This window comes from Capra hircus, chromosome 17, assembly GCF_001704415.2.
Source record: "Capra hircus breed San Clemente chromosome 17, ASM170441v1, whole genome shotgun sequence".
Lineage (NCBI taxonomy): Eukaryota > Metazoa > Chordata > Mammalia > Artiodactyla > Bovidae > Capra > Capra hircus.
Genome location: NC_030824.1, coordinates 27,730,541 through 27,751,013, shown reverse-complemented (window position 1 = coordinate 27,751,013; position 20,473 = coordinate 27,730,541). Strand labels below are relative to the sequence as shown.

At 38.8% G+C, this 20,473-nt stretch overlaps 1 protein-coding gene across 1 annotated transcript; it reads right to left on the bottom strand.

The window, feature by feature from the left end:
- On the bottom strand, positions 1,978–20,077 carry TDO2 (tryptophan 2,3-dioxygenase). Its single transcript, XM_005691311.3, has 12 exons — positions 19,956–20,077; positions 19,625–19,730; positions 17,842–17,932; positions 15,611–15,681; positions 14,451–14,578; positions 12,950–13,136; positions 11,354–11,461; positions 8,336–8,447; positions 7,710–7,767; positions 6,382–6,461; positions 5,428–5,518; positions 1,978–3,684 (listed from the first exon to the last, which is right to left on the bottom strand). The coding sequence occupies exons 1-12, from the start codon at positions 19,988–19,990 to the stop codon at positions 3,531–3,533; spliced, it is 1,221 nt and encodes a 406-aa protein (XP_005691368.1). The 5' UTR covers positions 19,991–20,077; the 3' UTR covers positions 1,978–3,530.

The window sequence follows — 20,473 nt, the reverse complement described above, 5'->3', positions numbered from 1 at the left end:
GAGACTCTGTCCTTGTGTATAACTTACATTTTGTGAACACAGTGTTAATGTGTTTTATATTCACACAGGAGTTTCCTCAGCTCTGAATCCATATATATATTGATTTTTAAATTTTTTCTATAGACATGTTGGGCTTCCCAAATGGTGCTAGTGGTGAAGAACCCTCCCGTCAATGGAGGAGACATAAGACAAGAGTTTGATCCCTAGGTCAGGAAGATCCCCAGAGGAGGGCATGGCAACCCACTCCACTCTTCTTGCCTGGAGAATCCCATGTACAGAGGAGCCTGGTGGGCCACAGTCCATAGGGTTGCAAAGAGTCAGCCATGACTGGAGCGATTTAGCATGCATGCACATAGACACCTTAACTACAATGTCTGTAAACCATCTCCTTTCCCTCCTTAGAGAAACACACACACACACACACACACACACACACACAAACAAACAAACAAAACAACTCCCCACACCTCTTAGAGTCTCTGTTTTTGGTAACATCATGAGCATTATACATTGACCCAATCAATAAAATTGAGGGAAATCTTGAGTGTTCTACCACTTCGGCTATACCTGATCCATCACCTGATCACCTGCCACTTCTCCATCTCCTCTCTCCATCCTCCCCTCATGCATATTCTTTAGCATCTCTCACCCCCACTGCCCAGGAGTTGACCCACGAAGTCCGTGTCCTTTAATCCAAGGCTTCTCAAGTGTGGTCCCCAGACCAGGAATCACCTGAGGATGGGAAACTGTTTCATCAGTCCCCCCAGGTGTTTGTGGTGGACGGGATGTGAATCCATCTACTCTTTGTTCCTGGGTTGACAGTTTTAAAAGACACCACAATCATGTTACCCCCTCCCACCCCCGTTTAAGCCTTCTAAGGGTCTCTTCATGCCTAAAAGATCACACATCAACTCTTCTGAAAGAGGTTTCCCAAAGAAGCCACCTCCTGTTGATAGCTCACAGTAAATGGTGCTGCTGGATTCAGGTCTCTGAAGGAAAAGATTTAACTCTGGGACCAAAGACAGTCTCACTCACTCAGAGCTTTGTGAAGATTTTATTAAAGTAACAGGGATAAAGAAAGCTTCCAGGAAGAGGCAATGGAAGGGGGCAGGAGAGTACCTGCCTCACTAGTTTAAGCAGGACCTTATATACTTTTCAACTACCTGCTGAGAATACATAAAAAGAATATCTCAAGTTTGCAAGAGTTCACCAGACCCTTTCCCAAGGCACGCATCCTGAAATAACTTTGGCACAAGATTAGCTAGCCAGGGAGAAGAGTTCCCTGCAATGTCTCCAGGCAAGATACACTGTTGCTGTGCAATCAGGGGTATAAGTCTTGAGAAACAGGTTCCCAGGCAAGATCTGTCACAATTATAATCATTAACTTAGAGCCTAAGAAAAGCATTTCCATGAGTAAGACATTGTGCTGTGTGGTCGTTAGTTCCAGACCTAAATATGTATCTCAGGCAAGATACATTGTTGCACAAGGCTTAAGGACAGCCTGAGCAAGACTGTTCACCTCTTAAAGGGCCTTGGACTGCCTGCCTAAACGTTAACTCTTTCACTGGCTTCTCAGCCTCACCAGCTGCTAATCCACGTGGGTGTGTGCTGTGGTCTAGCTCTGACAAGCTGCTGGGCATTCACCCATTGAGGCCAAGAGCAGAGCAATGAAATCATCATGTATTTAGTAGAAGTCATAATGAAAAACATCAATATGTTCCTGGATGTGATTTCACTGGGATCTCAGAGTGAATACTAAATTGGGCAGCCTTGATTTCTTGATTTATCTAAGAATTATTAAAAGTGCATTGTAGAAACTAAAGCAAGTTTAAGTGGGTCATTATAAGTGGTTTTGGAGTAGGAAATGGCAACCTACTCTAGTGTCCTTGCCTGGAAAATTCCATGGACAGAGGAGGCTGGCGGGCTACAGTCCGTGGGGTAGCACAGAGTCAGACACAACTGTACGCAGAGAGTACATAAGTGCATTTGACATTTACATAAGAATTAGTGATACATCATTTGAAAAAACCCTTACAGCTGTATAACCTAGCACACCAAGAAATGAGATAAAAATAATTAAATAAGATTACTTATTAAAAGAATAAGTCTTGACAACATTTGTTTCAAACTTCCAAGGCATCTTGGTGACAGAACATCCATTAACATATTTCTTCATTACTTCATGAGAAAAAGCAAAAATTGTAAACTTTATCCCCATTAAACAGATAGGAAACTGGGGATTAACCTCGTATCAAAATAGGTAATAGGTGCATTTACTGTCAAACTTAAGGCACTGCCACCGGCCACCATGCTATTTGTCTTTGGATTTTTCAGCTTAACCACCATCAGGTACTACATATATATACACACACATATAGGCAAAAGCAATTATATGTAATTTAGAGATAAACTAGACAGTATGATTTTTATAAGAAAAAGTTGCAATTGAGATAAAAGAATAGTTCAGAATCAAGAACATGCTTCTTACAGAAATAATCACTTGGTCAACGTTACTCTACATCCCAAATTTTTTATAATATTTTCATTACAGAAATTCTACCAAGTATTGCCAGGCCATGCTAGAAAGAGAAGAAAGGAACTCCTGTCTGATCTAAACTCTGGGTCTCACACTTTTCATGACAATAAACTTGGTCATTTCTTAGTTTATCTGTGTCTCCTGTCTTCTAGAAAGAATACCCCGGTCACCTCAATTCTGCCGTGCCTCAGGGTGTGCTCTGCCTCCCAGATCATGAGCCTTGGGGCTGGGAAGAGCGCTTTTCCCTCTGGGAGTCTAGAGGTGCTGAAGCATGGATGCAGCCTGAGGACAGAACTGGTCCATAACAGGGAAGAGCAAGGCCAACCCCTACTGAGAAAGAGAGGTGAGACCCAGTTCCCCCCAAGTGCCAAGAACTGAGGTCTCCAGGGCCCGCATCCATCCCTGGGGGCTCCAAGCTTCCCAAGCTTTTCTCACATACAGGATCTCCTGGAGTAACTGCCCAGTGAACCCCCTTGAGTTAAGTTTCAGATAGATTTCTGTCCTTGGTCACCAAGAGTCCTAACAGATGCAATCATGTTTCCAAAACAATATATGTCAACAAACAATCTTAATACTTGCAAAATGTTTGACTGAACACCTCTTTGTACAGAATGACACATTTTATTGCATAAAATATTTGAAACAGCTGAAGTTTACAAGCTTACAATGTTTGAAATGAGATAACCATTACATTACATGGTTACATTAAGATAAGTACTAGGACATTGTTTTTAACAGGAAAACACACTATGTACAATGTTATAATTTAACTGAATCTCTTATCTTAATGTTTAGTCTGTTATCACAAACATGAGGTGATAAAATTATTTCTAGGTTTGAATCAGTGCTACAGTGCTATATGTTTAATATATGCTATATATGTATATATATGTAAGTACATATAATACATTAGGACTCTGTATAGTGATGAAAATTCATAGAAAAATTTTTAAATGGACTGAGAAAGCAAATTCACAGATTTTTGCAGATGATTTTAATCTGATTCATCACTGCTGAAGTAAGAGCTGTCACAGTATTCAGCCGTGTAAAGGAACTTATGAATGACTGGGTTCATCTTCGGAATCCAGTGTCGGGGAACCAGATATGTTGAGAGATTAAATAAATCTACAAATACCTTGTACCTGTCACTGAAAAAACACATATATACAGATGTTTTAGAATTATTGATATGAAAGATTTTTAAAAGTTTCAAATAAATTTCTATATTCTATCATATTATATATGTTACATGTTATATATATCAAGTATTAGTATTAAGATTGCTTCTTTTTTATTCCATATCCAAAGTTTATGTCCATAAAACTATATTATGTGTTTCAGCAATCCAGACCAGACTGGGCCAGAACAAAACCTAGAGTTATTACTGTCATGCTACTTTCATGAAGATAAAGATGTATTCCTGTTTCTGATTTTTAAAGAGTGGGATGCAAAATAATAAATTGAAAGCAAATAAAATTCCCAGTTGTTCATTGGAAAATATTTCCCACCTGTAAACTAGCTGCCAAGTAACAGACATGAGTGCATTGATATATTGAAACACCATCTTAGATTATATAATAAATGTCTATAGGAGTGGTTTTCACTTTAAAATTGCTTTTGTGTTTGTTAGCCAACTATTTTCACTTGCATTTCACTTGCAGAAGAACATTTGTCTTTAAAATCAAATTTGGGTTCATATCTTGCTATAATTTGCAACTCATGTGACCTTGGTCCAGTTGTCCAAAGCTTAGTGTTTTGGTTTCCAACTTCATCACATAAAAACCACAATGCCGTCCTCTCACCAGGAATTTGTGATGATTTAAAATGAGAAAGTGACACACTAGGAAGGTGGTTTGTGTTCACTATTCCCATCACCGCTGATGGGTGTGCTCATTTTCTGTGATCATTTATGGTTTCATGCTCACAGAATTTATTTCCAGGAAAGGAGAAAATGTGTAATGATTATAAAAATTCAAACTAATAAGTTTTTAGAATCATTCAATCCAACTTTTATTCCTGGGAAAATGAAGATGTATAAAAATAATGAAAACTGAAAAAAATAATAATAATGAAAACTGAAACTGTGCATTTTATAATTTAGTTAATCAGGTGGTAAGATTAGGGATGAAAATAGGTGAACTACAAAGAATTTCAGGGTCACTTTGCTGTACAGCAGAAATTAATACAACATTGTGAATCAACTATACCTCAAAAAACTACAATTTTTTAAGAATTTCAGAGATTAAATGTGAACACCTCATTTATTCTTGAGCTGATTCTCCTTTCCCAAGGGGCCATATAAGTTTTCCAGTTCTCAGATGTGTATATCTATCTTAGCAGCAGCAGCAGCAGCATCTATCTATAACGTTGGGAATCCTAAATAAGAAAATGAATGTCCTTGAAATCTCTCTAGCATATTTTGAGTGCTCAGTTAATGTTGCCCTCTTTCCTTGTAAAGGGCACTCTGGAGAAGTAAAGGTTTTTAATACTATAAAAGTCACTTCAGTAAACAAGCTGTGTCATTCATCTGGCCAAGAGGACATCAGTGACATTAATGATACCTAGTTTAGTCTAGCCCAAACCTGAGGGAGAATGAGTTGAAAACATTTCTCCTTGGGTTAACTTGGTTCCTTTCCTCACAGGTGATGAAAATATTGGTATGGTGCCCCATCTCATCCCAGGATCCAATTGATGACCTTCCAGAAATAAGGATGTTTACAATGATCTCCAAAAGCTCCTGTAGGAATTCCTTAATTTAAGGATAAATGTGTTGCCAGCAGTTCAGACAGGAGCAACAGGAGCAAGTGTAAGTGACTTGCCTAGATAAGACACATCTCCGTGGAGAAACAGGCGCTGGTGGCCCCGCAGAGGTGAGTGGGATGCCGGCTTACCTGACGGTGGAGCGCAGGTACTGGTACCCCGAGGACCCGCCGGTGCCCGCCTTGCTGCCGAGCATCCTGTGCACCATGCACACGTGGTTATCTAGGCGAACACACACATTAGCTCCAGGGAGCTGAGGGGGATGGGTTGGAACGATTATTGCCTCTGAGAAAAGGCTCCCCTTTATCATTCCATATGGGAGGTTCGCGTGCGAGCTGATGCGGCACAAGGGGAGGTTGCCTCGCACTCTGCCTGGTCCAGGCTGGGCGGAGTATCCATTCTTCCCTAGGATTAGCTCTTGGATGCCAGGGCGGGGGGTGAGGGCACACGGTGACTTTTATGAGCCCTTGTTCCTATCGCCTTCATGGGTCCCTTCCTCCATTAAAACAAAACTATTGGCATTATATTTTCAAATTGTATTGACACAAAGATGAATACATTACTATTATAAATTAAAACATTTTCTTTGACCTAAAGTTTACTTGTTCCTTCTGATGATCCCTGATGGCTCCAACGGTAAAGCGTCTGCCTGCAATGCGGGAGACCTGGGTTCGATCCCTGGGTGGGGAAGATCCCCTGGAGAGGGAAATGGCAACCCACTCCAGTCCTCTTGCCTGGAAAATTCCATGGACTGAGGAACCTGGTAGACTACAGTCCATGGGGTCGCAAAGAGCTAGACTCAACTGAGCGACTTCACTTTTCTTCCTGATCAAACACATTTTCCTGGGCCCCCAAAGGACATATGAGCCCTGAAAACTGCCTGCCATGTGCACTGGCTGGGTGGCCCTCAGAGAAATTTCTGAGCTGTTTTTTCACAAAGTATCCCATCCCCCCCAACACACACACACACACACACACACACACACACCATGCACACACACACACATACACAAGTGGAGGACAGAGGGGTAATGGGGACTTCAAGGGGAGCAGGGTTGTGGGTCAGGTTGAGGGGAAAAACTTACATCTCCACTTGGTCATGAGTGAGTCCACATCCATAAGGAAAGTCAGCAGCTGGAAAGGGACCTGGAACCTGGGCTCTTCCCTAGGGAACAAAACCACCATCATTGTCTGGACCATAAACATGTCCAGCCAAGTCCAATGTGTCAGAAAGAATCCATACTCTACAATCTGTTGGGCCCCGAACCAACATCCCCTATGCCTCTGGGGAGCTGTGACAGCTTAGATAACTCTCCCAGGCTTAGGGGATACACAATTCATCTTGCAGTGTATGTTTAAAGATTCTAGAACATTCCTTGAAGTACATGAAATAACCAGAGTCACACCTCACCCCCATTCTCATAAAAGGCAGACACAAACACCATCTAAGGTTTTCTAGTCAATATAGCCAGAAACTTCTTCCAGGCAAGGATATTAAACTGTGAAAACAAAGACTGCCTGTTAAAGTTTCCTCTAATACATATATACATAATAAATACATATAAATAAAATAAAATTATATATTTTTTTTAATTTATATATATATAATTTTATTTGTATATATTTTTCAGTTTTCATCTCCTTTGTCAACTCTCTCGGTGTATTTTCTGCAGAGGATACATAAGCCTGAATAGCATATATTCACTAAGAATTGAGGAAAACAGTCAAAACTGTTTTTTATGCTGCTGCCAGTCTGAAAAATAGGTGAGAGAGGATTAAAAAACTAAATGAATTCAAGTAAGACACGCAGTAAACATAGTTTTTTGTTTGTTTGTTTGTTTGTTTTTTGCTTTATACAAGCATGGCATCTATTGCTCTGACACATTCAATTTATGAAACACAGATGGGCCTCAGACATGGTGGGCAGTGATGACAATGAGACTTGAAATTGCAGAGCAAACAGAACAGCAATTTCTATGGTGCTTCTACTTCATTCTTTGTCATTTTATAAAACAGGAATAACAATGTCGTTAAATGACAGAACCTATTTCATGGCTAAGATTCTGAGACAGATTCAACTTCGGGTCCTTAGGACACAATGTCACAGAATTTAATGAAAAGAATATTTGATTAACTTATGTGTGTGTGTGTGTGTGTGTGTGTGTGTGTGTGTGTGTGTGTGTGTGTGTGTGTGTGTGTGTGTTTAACCCATGACAGGGATAACATTGGACTCTTACTATTTAAATAAAGAAAAACCACATGAAACTTCACAATTATTTTCTAAGCTTTCCCCCAAATCTAAATGACTTTTTTAAAATTATGATTGCAATGTATAAGCTTTATACTGGATACATTATCTATATCTACTCCTCAATTTTTTGCTTCAAATTCTCTTCTTTTGACTTGTTTTTACCTGTAAAAATATATCATCAAGGCCCCCTGAAGTGCTTTGTATGATAGCCGTCTTTCTCCTGCAAGACATGGAACAAGTTTTAATTTAATAGGTAATTTAAGGCACTCATGTTAATTTGGCATCATCACCGTAAGTAATTGTTCATGTTTTTAGAAAATAATGTGAATGTTAGTTAAATATTTAATCCCTTAGCTTGAATTTGGAAAACTATCATTTAAAACATTATTTTAGTATTAGATCTTAAAAGACAAAATAATACATACATGTATATACACACACACTTTAAATTCTCAAAACTTTTAAATAGAGTTAGAAATCATGCAATAAAAAGCCACAGACAAAACGACGTGACCTTTTTTCCTCTAAATACTTAGTTCCTGTATCATTTATGAATATCTCATTGAAAATAATGCAACTAAATTATAGAATTATAAAGTTTGTTAAATATATTTTGTCACTTTTTAAAAAGAAAAAATTGATAAAGATAACTTGCAAGATAAATTTTTAAATTCCTTACTTCTATGAATGGAAATATCATCCATTTTATCCCCCCGAAGTAGGGTTCGGTATTTTGGTCTCACAGTCTTATGTTCCAGGGAAAGGATCCTCTGAATAGAAATGCCTACCTTTACTAAGGAGATGCTCATGACGTTTCTCATCAAATAAGGACAGTAATACCTCTTTCTGCTTCTGAAATTCAGCCATTTGTTCCTCCTTTTCCTCTGACTCTTCCTTAGCCTTTGGGAGAAAAGCTGCATTAATATTCCCAAGAGAAAATAAATTATTATTTTAGAAAATACTGCTTGTGAGAAATAGACTAGCCCAGGTGCAGAAAAGATGTCCCTAGGATATGCATTGTATCATCTAAGACTATAGCTTGGAAGTTATGAGCCAGGCCCTCCCTCATGCCCACTGCTTCTACCCTTTTGTTTAAGTTTAAATGATTTGTTAAACTCAAATACTCTTTTCATAAATGTTATGATAAATGAACTTGGGCAAAACTAGAGTGACTATGAGGGGTCAATAATGTCTAATTTTAGACAACAATTATTTAATACAGGGAGTAAATTAATTCCACTTAGGAAAAGTTAAGAATTCCTAGTCAGAGAAACTACTAATTCTACTGAAATTCTATCTTCAGTGCAATATTCTATAAATACAATTCCTTAGATATTTTTCACTGTTATATTTTTATTCACTTGATATTTATTGATTTGTTTAAGGAAATTTGCATTTTCCTGCCTTCAACACATGCACTACTTAGAACTCATTACTAGGAGCAAAAATCAGTTACTCCAGCTGACTTCCATTTACCAAATCAAGCATATCATGTGGTCAGAATGTGTGTGCCTTCTGTGGCCAATGGACTATTCATTTATTCAGTAAATGTCAGGCTAGTGATAGAGAAAAAAATGTGAGCAAATACTGAGTCCCCTGATCTCTATCTGGTGGGACTGAAACACTGAAAACTTGTTAAATACAACTATACAGCTAGGTTCATCTGTATCATTTCTCTTCATATATGCATTAATATACTTTATTTTTCCTCTTTCTGACTTACTTCACTCTGTATGAAAGACTCTAGGTGCATCCACTTCTCTACAAATGACCTAATTTCGTTCCTTTTTTATGGCTGAGTAATACTCTATTTTTTAAATGTACCATATCTTCATCCATTCTTCTGTTGACAGACATTTAGGTTGTTGCCAGATCTTGGCTATTATAAACAGTGCAGGGCAGGAATAGAGATAAATGTGTAGCAACAAATGTGTGGACATGGAGAGTTGGAAACAGAGGGCAAGAGAGCAAGATAAATTGGGAGACTGGGATTATATATACACTATGCATGTTTGTGTTCAGTTGCTCAGTCATGTCTGACTCTTTTGTGACCCCATGGATTGTGGCCTCTGTTCATGGGATTTTCCAGGCAAGAATACTGGTGGGTTGCCATTTTTTCCTCCAGGGAATCTTCCTGACCCAGGGATCAAACCCACTGCTCTTGCATCTCCTGCAGTGGCGGGTGGATTCTTTACCACTGTGCCACCTGGGAAGCCCTATATATACACTACTATAAAATAGATAGCTTATGGGCAGCTGCTGTATAGCGCAGGGAGCTCAGATTGGTGCTCTGTGATGACTTAGAGGGGTGGGATGGTGGGGGGCAGGGGGTTGGAGTCTCAAGACAGAGGGGATGTTTGTATACATATGGCTGCTTCAGTTTGTTTTACAGCAGAAACTAATACAACATTGTAAGACAACTATACCTCAATTCTTTGAAAAAAAAATTTAAATAATTGCAACCACGGGCAGTGAAGTAAAGGAGCAATGTCATACCATGACAACTTATAGTAGCAGAGAAGTCAGGAAAGACCTTCCTGCTGAAGTTTTCCTTGAACCAAGGCCTGAAGACTGGGAAAGAAGAATGGAATCTGAAATTCAAAGAGCCAAATAAGCTAGAGATAAACAGTTGAGAATTACTGGTGTCTAAGCAGATGCCACAGCAGCAGGTGTAAATGAGTTCACCCGGTGGAAGAGGAAAAAGAGGACACGAGGGACCTGAGCCCATGCACTGTGAATCTCCATCAGTTACTGGTTTCAGAAAGAAACATGAATCCATGAAAGAGCTGGAGAAGTAAGGGTCAGAAAGCTAGGTGAGGACAAACTGTTGATACCAAAACCATGGGGGGCAGGCGGGGGGGAAATGTTCAAGAAAGTGTAGGTGGTCATTAGTATTAAAGCCAGTAGGAAGTGAAGTAACGTGAAGAGAAAATGGCCATTGGATTTACGTACGGGGGGTCATTTGTGAATGGCAGGAAGACAGACTGAACCAGGGTGAGAATTAGGTGGAGAAAAAGAAATGATTACACTCACTGCTGTTCTAAATACCCTGCAAATATGAATCCAATGTAATGGTCACAATATCCCTGCGAGGTAAATGCTCACATTTTACATTTTGCCAACGAAGGGAGAGAAGCAGATGAACCAGGTGGCAGAAGGGTATGTTGCAGGGTCACCAAGAAGGGAAGGGGAATTTGGCCCAGGACGGTGATGACACTGCATGGTACACGCAGCCCAGGACGGTGATGACACTGCATGGTACACGCAGCCCAGGACGGTGATGACACTGCATGGTACACGCAGCCTCTCAAGACGCAGAACTGAAACAACTCTTCCAAAAATTTGGTCATGAAGAAACAAGAGGGCCCGTCACATGAGAGAAACTGAGGAATCAACAGTACTGTTTTAACTGAGACAAGTTTGCCATTGTCTGAGCTTCAACTCAGCCGATAGGAAGAACTCAGCACACACAAGTGAAGGGGAAGTTATGTGACTTAATGTATTGGTTGACCGGTCCTTTATGAGCCCACTTCTGTCTAGAAGCAATCATAACAAGAAACTTTCAAGGAAAATGAAAAATGTCTATTAGTCTCGTCTCCTCAAAACCTTACCTACAATAAACTCCTTCATTTTTTTATCATGCATCAATAAAATTAAATCACTTGTGTAATATATTCCAAGCAGATGCACATGTAAAAGAAAAAGAATATAAGGAAAATGAAAGACTAAGAGAAAAGAAAATTAAAATAAAATTCCCCAAACTTCTCCTATAGTAAACTTATGTTTACTTATGATTTCACAAATACCTGAATCTTTGTGAATTCTTCTTCCAAACCTTTGACAATGTTCTTTTCAAGCTCTCCCCAGAAGTTAAATCCATGCGGCTCTAAACCTGGGGTTCTTTCCAGCCATGCCTGAAGTAAATATTTTTCAAGTGAATACACTGTAAAAGTTAAAATATGTAAATGTTTTGTAACATACATCTGTGAACTTGAAATAGAAAATTTTCCTGGTATTGAGGAAAATGTCAGTACATCCTTAATCTTTTTGTATGTAAATGTTTCTCTTTCCTTTCAATTTCTGCAGTCAAATGCTCTACCACTGAGCTACATCCCCTCTCCCCTTCAATTTCTTCATTTATAAAACAGGCAGTGTTTTTTTCTCCTAATGTAGAAGGTACTCATATTAAAATTTTACTTTTTATTAACAAATTATTACAGATATTCCAATTTTGTTCTATAGATCTATGAACATATGTATATGTTGTTTTAATGAGGTATACTGGTTTATTCTCAAAATAGTTTGTCAGGAGCTGAAGGAATCATAACATATATAATTTGATTTGATCTAAATGCAAGGATACTTTGTACTTAGCAACTTTGAAATCAGCTAGCTACTCAATTATTTCAAGATTCCACAGGATTTTTAATCTAGAAATAAAAATGAGTCCATGCATCTCTGTGAGCTCTCATGTATCCTATTCTTAGTTTTGAATTTAACTTTGTGATTCTTTTTCTATAGCCATTAAGTGGCATTGAAGTGAAGTCTCTCAGTCGTGTCCGACTCTTTGCGACCCCATGGACTGTAGCCTATCAGGCTCCTCCATCCATGGGATTTTCCAGGCAAGAGTGCTGGAGTGGATTGCCATTTCCTTCTCCAGGGGATCTTCCCAACCCAGGAATCGAACCTGGGTCTCCCGCATTGCAGGCAGACGCTTTACCGTCAGAGCCACCAGGGAAGCCCTCTTTAGTGGCATTAACAGTATATTAACCTAAATCTGTATTTACAATGCCCAGGGGATTAGTGAGCAGAGCATAATTTTCTAAAATAAAGGTTTAATTTGCAAAGTAAAAGCCTTTGTCCAGGAAATCAAGACTGTACAATCCTTATTTAATAATTTTCTTGCACAGAAACTAATAATTCCTCAGGACCATGTACAGACCCACAGAGAATTAGATATGACTGGGGGAAATGCTGAAGGACAGAACCTTAGTGATGAACCTTAGTGATGTAGTTTAATTAAGAAACATACTCAACTTGTGGAACTTTTCAATTATGGAATATTTTAAAGTAAATCTCACTAAATAACCATACCCAATTTAAAAATCAACTAACCCAAGGCTAGTTGCTTAGCAGGAATGTTTAAAAGGATTGCTTTAATAAGATATAGAGGTTATTAAATGTTAACATTATCATTGACTATAGAAATATATCTGAAGTTCTCAAGAGAGTTCTTAATATTTTAATTAGTGGAATTTACCAGTTGAAGTATTTTTATAAATTCATTCTTCTCTTATTTACAACAAATGCAACCCAATTTCGACAGGAGTTTTGTAGTCCGGACCGTGCAGAAGCTCAGTGAACGACACGTGCTGAGCGAAACGTTACGTCTGCGCACGCACCTCCACCAGCTGCAGAAGTGTTCTTTCTTGCTCGGACTTCAGCAGAAGCTCGTTGTCTTTCCCTCTGAAGTTGTCGCGGTAGTGTCTTCTGTTGTAAGGGACTCTCAAGCTTTGCAGAACTCCTATCTTGTTTTCTAACAGGCGGAACTGCAGACTCTGGAAGCCGGACGCCGGGGATAAGTACTCTCTTTGAGAACAGGTCCCAGGAGAGAAGAGCAGGGGAAGGTGTACATCGTAAATCACTGTAACACGACCTTCTTGGGGAGGGGGGAAGGTGGTGATCATGTGACTCTGCAGGTGTCACCAGGCACAGACACAACAGCCCGGGGCTGAACCCATGACTTGGACTTGATCCAAATCAGGACGAGCTCCTCGACATCATCCTCTCTGCAGGCTGATGTTTGTATAGTTTGTGAAGGGTCGTATGTGTACCAATGTGTGCTTATATCTGTGTATGTGTGTTCACATGTGTACTTATATATACACATGCATAGATGTACATGCATGTGTGTATACTAAGCTTTTTCCTAAGGTAAAGACAGATGAACATTGAGCAATACTTCTTATTCAGTAGCGCTAAAAGTTCCTTTGTAAATTTTCTTCAGTTTCTCCTTAAAGTTCAATTCTCAAAGTTCAGCACTGGGAGACTTTACAAGTGAAATGAATGGAGTGTTGCCTAGCACAAAACAGGGCATCACAAAATGTGATTACTCCCACCAGGCACAACCCTCACATCCCTCTATATGTTCTCTCTATAACTGGTACTAAGACTTCAATTTGTTAAGTATATACTAAAAAGGAATTCCACTTCTTTTCATTTGATTACCAACCATGTAGAGGACACTGCTTCTGCACCCCATGCTCTTAAAATTTATCCTCAAATCTTAGTTATGAGAAAGTTTTCTTATAAAATTTATAGTTTGACTGCTAAATATTCCATAATAACCTAAGTGGGAAAAGAATCTGAAAAATAATAGATACATGTACATGTATAACTGAATCACTTTGCTGAACACCTGAAACTAACACATCGTTGTTAATTAACTGTAGTCTAGTATAAAATAAAAATTTTAAAACACATAAAAAATAAAATGTATAGTTCAATCCATAACTTATACTGTCAGTTTTGGTGACATGCTTCTTTATATATCATTCCTGTTTCTCTTGTATTTTTGGTTTTTAATCATTTAAATTTAGTATATGTATTATATCAGCCTTTTAAGCCATTTTGCTAAGCTGTCTAAAATCCTTTTGGGATAAAACCAGGGTACACATGTTGAATTGAATTTAATGGATCCTGTTATGTTCATATGCAAAAGGAAGAGATGAAATATTTTCAATAGCTACCCAAATGCTTCGAGATGACGGCTCCCAAGTGCTCACAGTGACAGACTGTCAGCAAGACTGACTCCTTAACGCCACACAAAATAGCAGGCACATTCTTTCCAGCCCATCAGAAGGGAAGGGTCACCCCTGCATGCTGGCAAAGCCGCGTGCACACCTGAAGTCATTGAAGTCCAAGGCTGTCATGGTCTCCAGGACGGAAAACTGCTGGACCAAGAGTTTGAGGATCACCACCACCCGGTGCATTCGGGTGACCACCTTCAGCATGTTCCTCTCATCCCTGACCTGGGTGTTAGGAGACAGGACACTGAGTAATCAATCCTCAATTCTGGGAGACACTAAATAGAGTATAAGTAACAATACACTCCTGTGGATGTTATCTCTACTTTAAAGAGAAACATTTGCATTAAAATGTGCCTTAGGTAGATGCTAAACTAATGGCAACTCTGAATTGTTCGCAAGGAGTGTCTGCAACATTAAAATCTTTTTTTTTTTTTTCATTAAAACTAGAGAGATTCTATGGAAGGACAATTTAAGTAAATTCTAGAACACAACTCCCACTGATTTCAAAGCAAATGTCTCTCTTAGTTTTGCTCTGAGGAATAAAGTTTAGGAGAACGTGGAAACTTGTGGCTAAGGATTAAGCAGACACTTGGGTTCCTCTGTTCTGTACCAAGGGCAGGAATTGCCATGGAGATGGATGGGAATGATGTTCACTGTCTGAGGATGGATGTTCTCTCCTTCCCAGCCCCCTTGGCACAAGGGCTCTGAGCTGGAGAACACAAGGCTGTGTCCTGTGTCCTCCAAGGATGGAGGAAGGTACATGTGCAAGAAGTGAGCTGGGAGGGAGACTGAGGGAACATCACCAGGATTCTGACTCTTCCTCCTCATCCTCTTCTGACTCATCCTCCTCATCTTGTCTGTTCTCTTTCCCTATCTCCACCTCTCCTCCTGTCTAACCTCCCTCATCATTGCTCCTATCTTCCCATAGCAAACGTTCATTAGAAATACAATTCTGGTAGCTATTGACTAAAGAATCTACATTAGCTGTCCTGGCAATCCAATGTCATTTGTAACAACTTTTTTGCAGCAGAAAAAAATGATTTCTAAACAAGGGACTTGAAAATAAAATTCGAAAGGCATCTTAAAGCAAGGGCATGGTGATAATTACACTGGAAGACTAAACTCTCTACACTAGAAACTTTTTTTCCTCTTAAATACTAATTCCACCATTTGGTGTTAAACTTTTCCCATTAATAATATTTTCTACACTCTCAAAGAAAAGTATGAAAGCAATACTGTGACATAGCAACTCACATGGCCATTCTGAAAGATCTCACGAACAGAATCTAATTCCCATAAGATCTGCTTAAACCAGAGTTCATAAGCTGCAAAGAGAAGATCATCATCAGTTGGGAGCCTTTTGACTGTAATTATATGAAAGACAAAGCTAACACGTTGAAAGAGAAATAAAAATGTAACTTAAAAGTCTATAAATGCCAACATAGCCCTATACTATGCTACAAACAAGTATCAGTGATCAAGTTAAAATAGCCTCATTTTAATGAATGTTTTAATATGTCAGGTATGTTATCTATATGCTTTATGTTATTTTTGAACTGATTTCTTTCAACAAAATATTGTAAATGTCTTTTGGGATACAGCAAATAATCTTATCTTCCCATGTGGAAGCTGGAAGTGTGTGGAGAAACAGAAGTAATACTGAATATCTATAAAGTGAGATATTAATAATTCATTAATTTAATGAATGGGCTTCCCTGGTGGTTCAAACAGAAAAGAATCTGCCTGCAATACAGAAGTTTGATCCCTGCAATAAGGGTTCGATCCCTGGGTCGGGAAGCTTCTGTGGAGAAGGAACTGGCTACCCATTCCAGTATTCTTGCCTGGATAATCCCATGGACAGAGGAGCCTGGTGGGCTACAGTCCATAACATTGCAAAAGTCGGACACCACTGAGTGACTAAGCATGCATGCGCACAACCTAAGGAGTATGACAACATTCTGTTTCTAGAGATTTAGACTTTACAGGGAGGACAAGTTATGAACAGGCTGAAACTCTGTCATATTCAGCAGTTTCCCTCAGCTCCTGGCATAATGCTTGAGATAAGATAAACACTGGGTGATTGTTTTATAAATAGATAAATTAAACAGCAAACGTAGTCATTAGGGGAACATGGACATGAATCATTTTAATGATTGCTCATGCATTCTGTTTGGGCAAAGGCTGTGCTTCTGTACTAATGAAAGGAATAAAATTATACCTTTAAATTAGAGCTAAGGAGACTTTAGAAATCTAATTTCCATCTTTAGACAAAAAGAGCAAATCAAATATTTTTTGATCAGTTTATTTATCAATTTTTCAAGTTTAACTCTGGGTAGCAGGTCCCATGACCTGCTGACCTTGTGTTCTGATGGAAGGAAAGTTTCTCCATCAAATGATGCAAGCTGCCATTTACTATGAGCTCACTGCATGCTGTACCTTGAACTAAGTGTGTAACACACCTTATCTCATGTCATCCTCACAGGAGCTCTGTGAATGAGAAGATGTAATCATTCTTCCCATAGTACAGATGGGGAAATGGAGAGAATTACTGGTCCAGAAACCAGACTGAGGTTGGATCATCTTTAATGGTAGAGATGGGATTCGAAATAGATTTCTGATTCTAGATGTATGCTGACCTGCTGTCATTCTGCCCTCATTGATTTTGTCTTGGTATAAGCCACCAACAGAATGTCAACGTAAAAAACAGAAGAAGTAACACATTAAGCCAATTATTTTCCTTTTTTTTTTTTCTCAAAGAAGTTGGTTATATTAGCCAGTCAGTGAAGAAAACAATCATTTGAGGAAAAGACAGAAAGAATGGATAAGACAAAGAAACATCTAGAAATGCATCACTGATCAGCATGAGACATGGGGCAATGATCAACCAGAGGACAGTATTATGACACAAAGGATTTAGAGTAAATCTTAATATTTTGGAGTAACAGACTTCTGTAAGACACATATTTGTGAAATCTTGCACAAAATTCAAAGAGTTCCGAGACTTCCTAAACTTCCAAAGTCATGGACTCCTACATTAAAAAACCACTACCCAGAGGTTAGAAGTCTGGAGAGAATGAATACACATTTTAGGTAACATTTATATTCCTGTTTAGTACCAGATTTCTGTAGGACATGTAAAGCTACAGTAAATGTGAGTGATCTATTTCTTGAAAATAGCTCTGAGTTGACAAGTAGTGATATCTTAACTTTCAGATTCTTTGTGAATTCCAAGAGATAAAAAGTCTCTTTGGATTAAGGACAAAGTCCTACCTGATCCAATTAGTGAGGTAACAGAAAGAAGACTGTAATAAATCCCAAAAGGAGGACCTATGATAATTTATCTGACGGCAAAGTATTTGCAAGCATCCTAACAAATGTGATCCTTTACTCTTCCACCATTCTATGGTTAAAAGCATTGTAACTTTCCTCATTACTAGTGGGAAACTATTACGAATAGTTACTGTTCAACCCTGTGTGCAACTTACCTTGATGAGTTATGATAAAAAGATGTTCATCATGGATTTTATTTCCTTTTATTTCACTTTGAAGCTCCTGTGCATTCAAAACTTTTTCCAACTTCAAACAAAAAAAAAAAAAAGAAAAACTGATTTTGTAGAAACTTCTATTTACATGATGAATAAGTTACAGTTAGGATCTAGTGTACACCATAGTGATTGTAGTTAATGACAATGCACCGTATACTAGATCTTAAGTGTTCTTACCACAAAAAAAAAGAAAAGTGATTATGTGATGTGATGCAGGCATTAGTTAATGCTCTGGTAGTAATCACTATGCCATATGTCAGCGTAATCAAATCAACATGCGGGCACCTTAAACTTATGTGAAGTTATATGTCAATTATATCTCAGTAAAACTGGAAAAAATACTACAAAAAGACTGATATTAAAATTGCAAAACTTGATTTTTACCAACTTTAATAAATAGAATATGATATGATAAAAAAAAAAGTCTCCCAAATACTCAGGAACCAATCTACTGTTTTTTAAACAATTAATGTCTCTTCACAAGGAGTGGATTGAATTTATGAGTTTTATTCTTTTCAGAAGAAATTATATCTGTGTATGTGTGTGTGCTGTCATGTCTGACTCTTTGCGACCAAACGGACTGTAGCCCACCAGGCTCCTCTGTCCATGGAATTATCCAGGCAAGAATACTGGAGTGGTTTGCCATGCCCTCCTCCAAAGGATCTTCCCAACCTAGGGTTCAAACCTGAGTCTCTAGAGTCTCCTGCATTGGCAGGTGGATTCTTTACCACTGTGCCACTGGGGAAGCCCAGGAATCTATCCTAAAACATACTATTACCTTCACTGAGAAATCACATCCCTTCCATCTCTTGAAGCCAGTGCCATAAAAGCTCTATAACTTGCTTAGCCTACTGTGTGTCTGCTGTTCTTTTATTCTCCTAAAGAGTCAGTTCTAGAAGGTCTTAACATTGCCTATCAGCTCATCCTTAGAAACCCATCAACAAAGTCATCAAGGACTCTAATCATTTCACATCTTAAAAATAATCTCCAGCAACTTCCCTAGTGGTCCAGTGGTTGGGACTCCATGCTTCCACTGCAAGAGGTGAGGGTTCAATCCCTGGTCAGGGAACTAAGTTCCCACATGCCAAGTGGCAAAAAAAAAAAAAGAGATATAAAATAAAAATAATGTTCAAATTCCTCTTTGTAGCACCCTTCTTTCATCTAAACATATGTCTTCAACATTTCCACTTTACAATAAATAATTTAAAAGAGAAATTGTCTGGCTACATTTACAATTCTAGGCTGGGATTTAGTAACCAGGTCTCACGTGAACAGGTCATGCAATGCCAGCCAGTTATCAATGCTTTATCTACCGTTATTGTACTTTTGTTGGGCAGGTGAATCTTTACATGCAAGTCTTTAGAATTTTCTAACAAAAATATATGCTCGAAAAAGCATACATTTCTATAAAAAGAGATATCTTTAGATCCATAAAACTGTTGGGTGACTGAGAATCTTTATGATCCCATGGACTATACGGTCCATGGAATTCTCCAAGCAAGAATACTGTAGTGTGTAGTCATTCCCTTTTCCAGGGGCTCTTCCCAACAGAGGGATCAAACCCAGGTCTCCCACATTGCAGGCAGATTCTTTACCAGCTGAGCTACCAGGGAAGCCCAACTGCAAAAACAAACACAAAACAATCCCAAACATGAAAATGTTATGTAGCTGAGTTTAGGGCCTAAAAATGAAAGATAATCCTTGTAAGGACCCTGCCACTTACTTGCAGGTAGTTCCCATAGATAAGTCCTCCTTTACTGGCTCTATTCACACCGGCCTGTGATTTGTCTTCTTCACTGCCTTGTGCAGAGAGAGGTGTAAAAGTATATCTGCAGGTGAAAGAAGTAAAAGGGGAAAAAATAGAGTTTGAGAAAGCACAGTACCGAATAACAGAAGCAACGAGAATTCTCTTATTCCTAACTTTTCAAAGTAGATGATTAAACAGCGGAAGAAGGCTGACAGTTTTCACTCTTGCTCTTGAAATTCTGAAATTACTGTTCATATTTGACCTTCCTAAGAGCTTAACCATACTCAGGATAGAGGTAAATACTCACCCAAAGTTGTTTCCTAAGAAGGGGCACCCACTCATGATGAAGATACACTGTCAGGGAAGCCCAGAGCTCTGACTATAGCTGGATGATGAGACTGACCTCCCCAGATGGTCCACAGCTGCCTTTTATGTACCCTGCCCACCCTGCCCCAGCCAATCAGCCCCTTTGCATCTCCTAGTGGGACTTCTGTTTCAGTTGGTACAGAAGCTGAACTTTGGCAGACTGTAGAGTGGATTTATGTTTGGGGCAGTTTGTTTGCTATAGACCTGAGTATTCTGCCAACAGTATTTGACTTGGTAAGTTCTGCTTTCATATCCAAAGCAACAAGCAGTAAATAAATCGATGAGAGGCAAAGTTTAAAACCCGAAGATTTAACTATTCTATTCCAAGAACACATTTGCATAGTGTTAGAATGTATAAGAGGATGAGCTTGTTAAAAAACAAACATTTATTCTCTTCGTCTTCGATTTGGATATTTTTACAACGCCAAAGCCAAAGATGGACCTTGAGTGTCTCTGGAG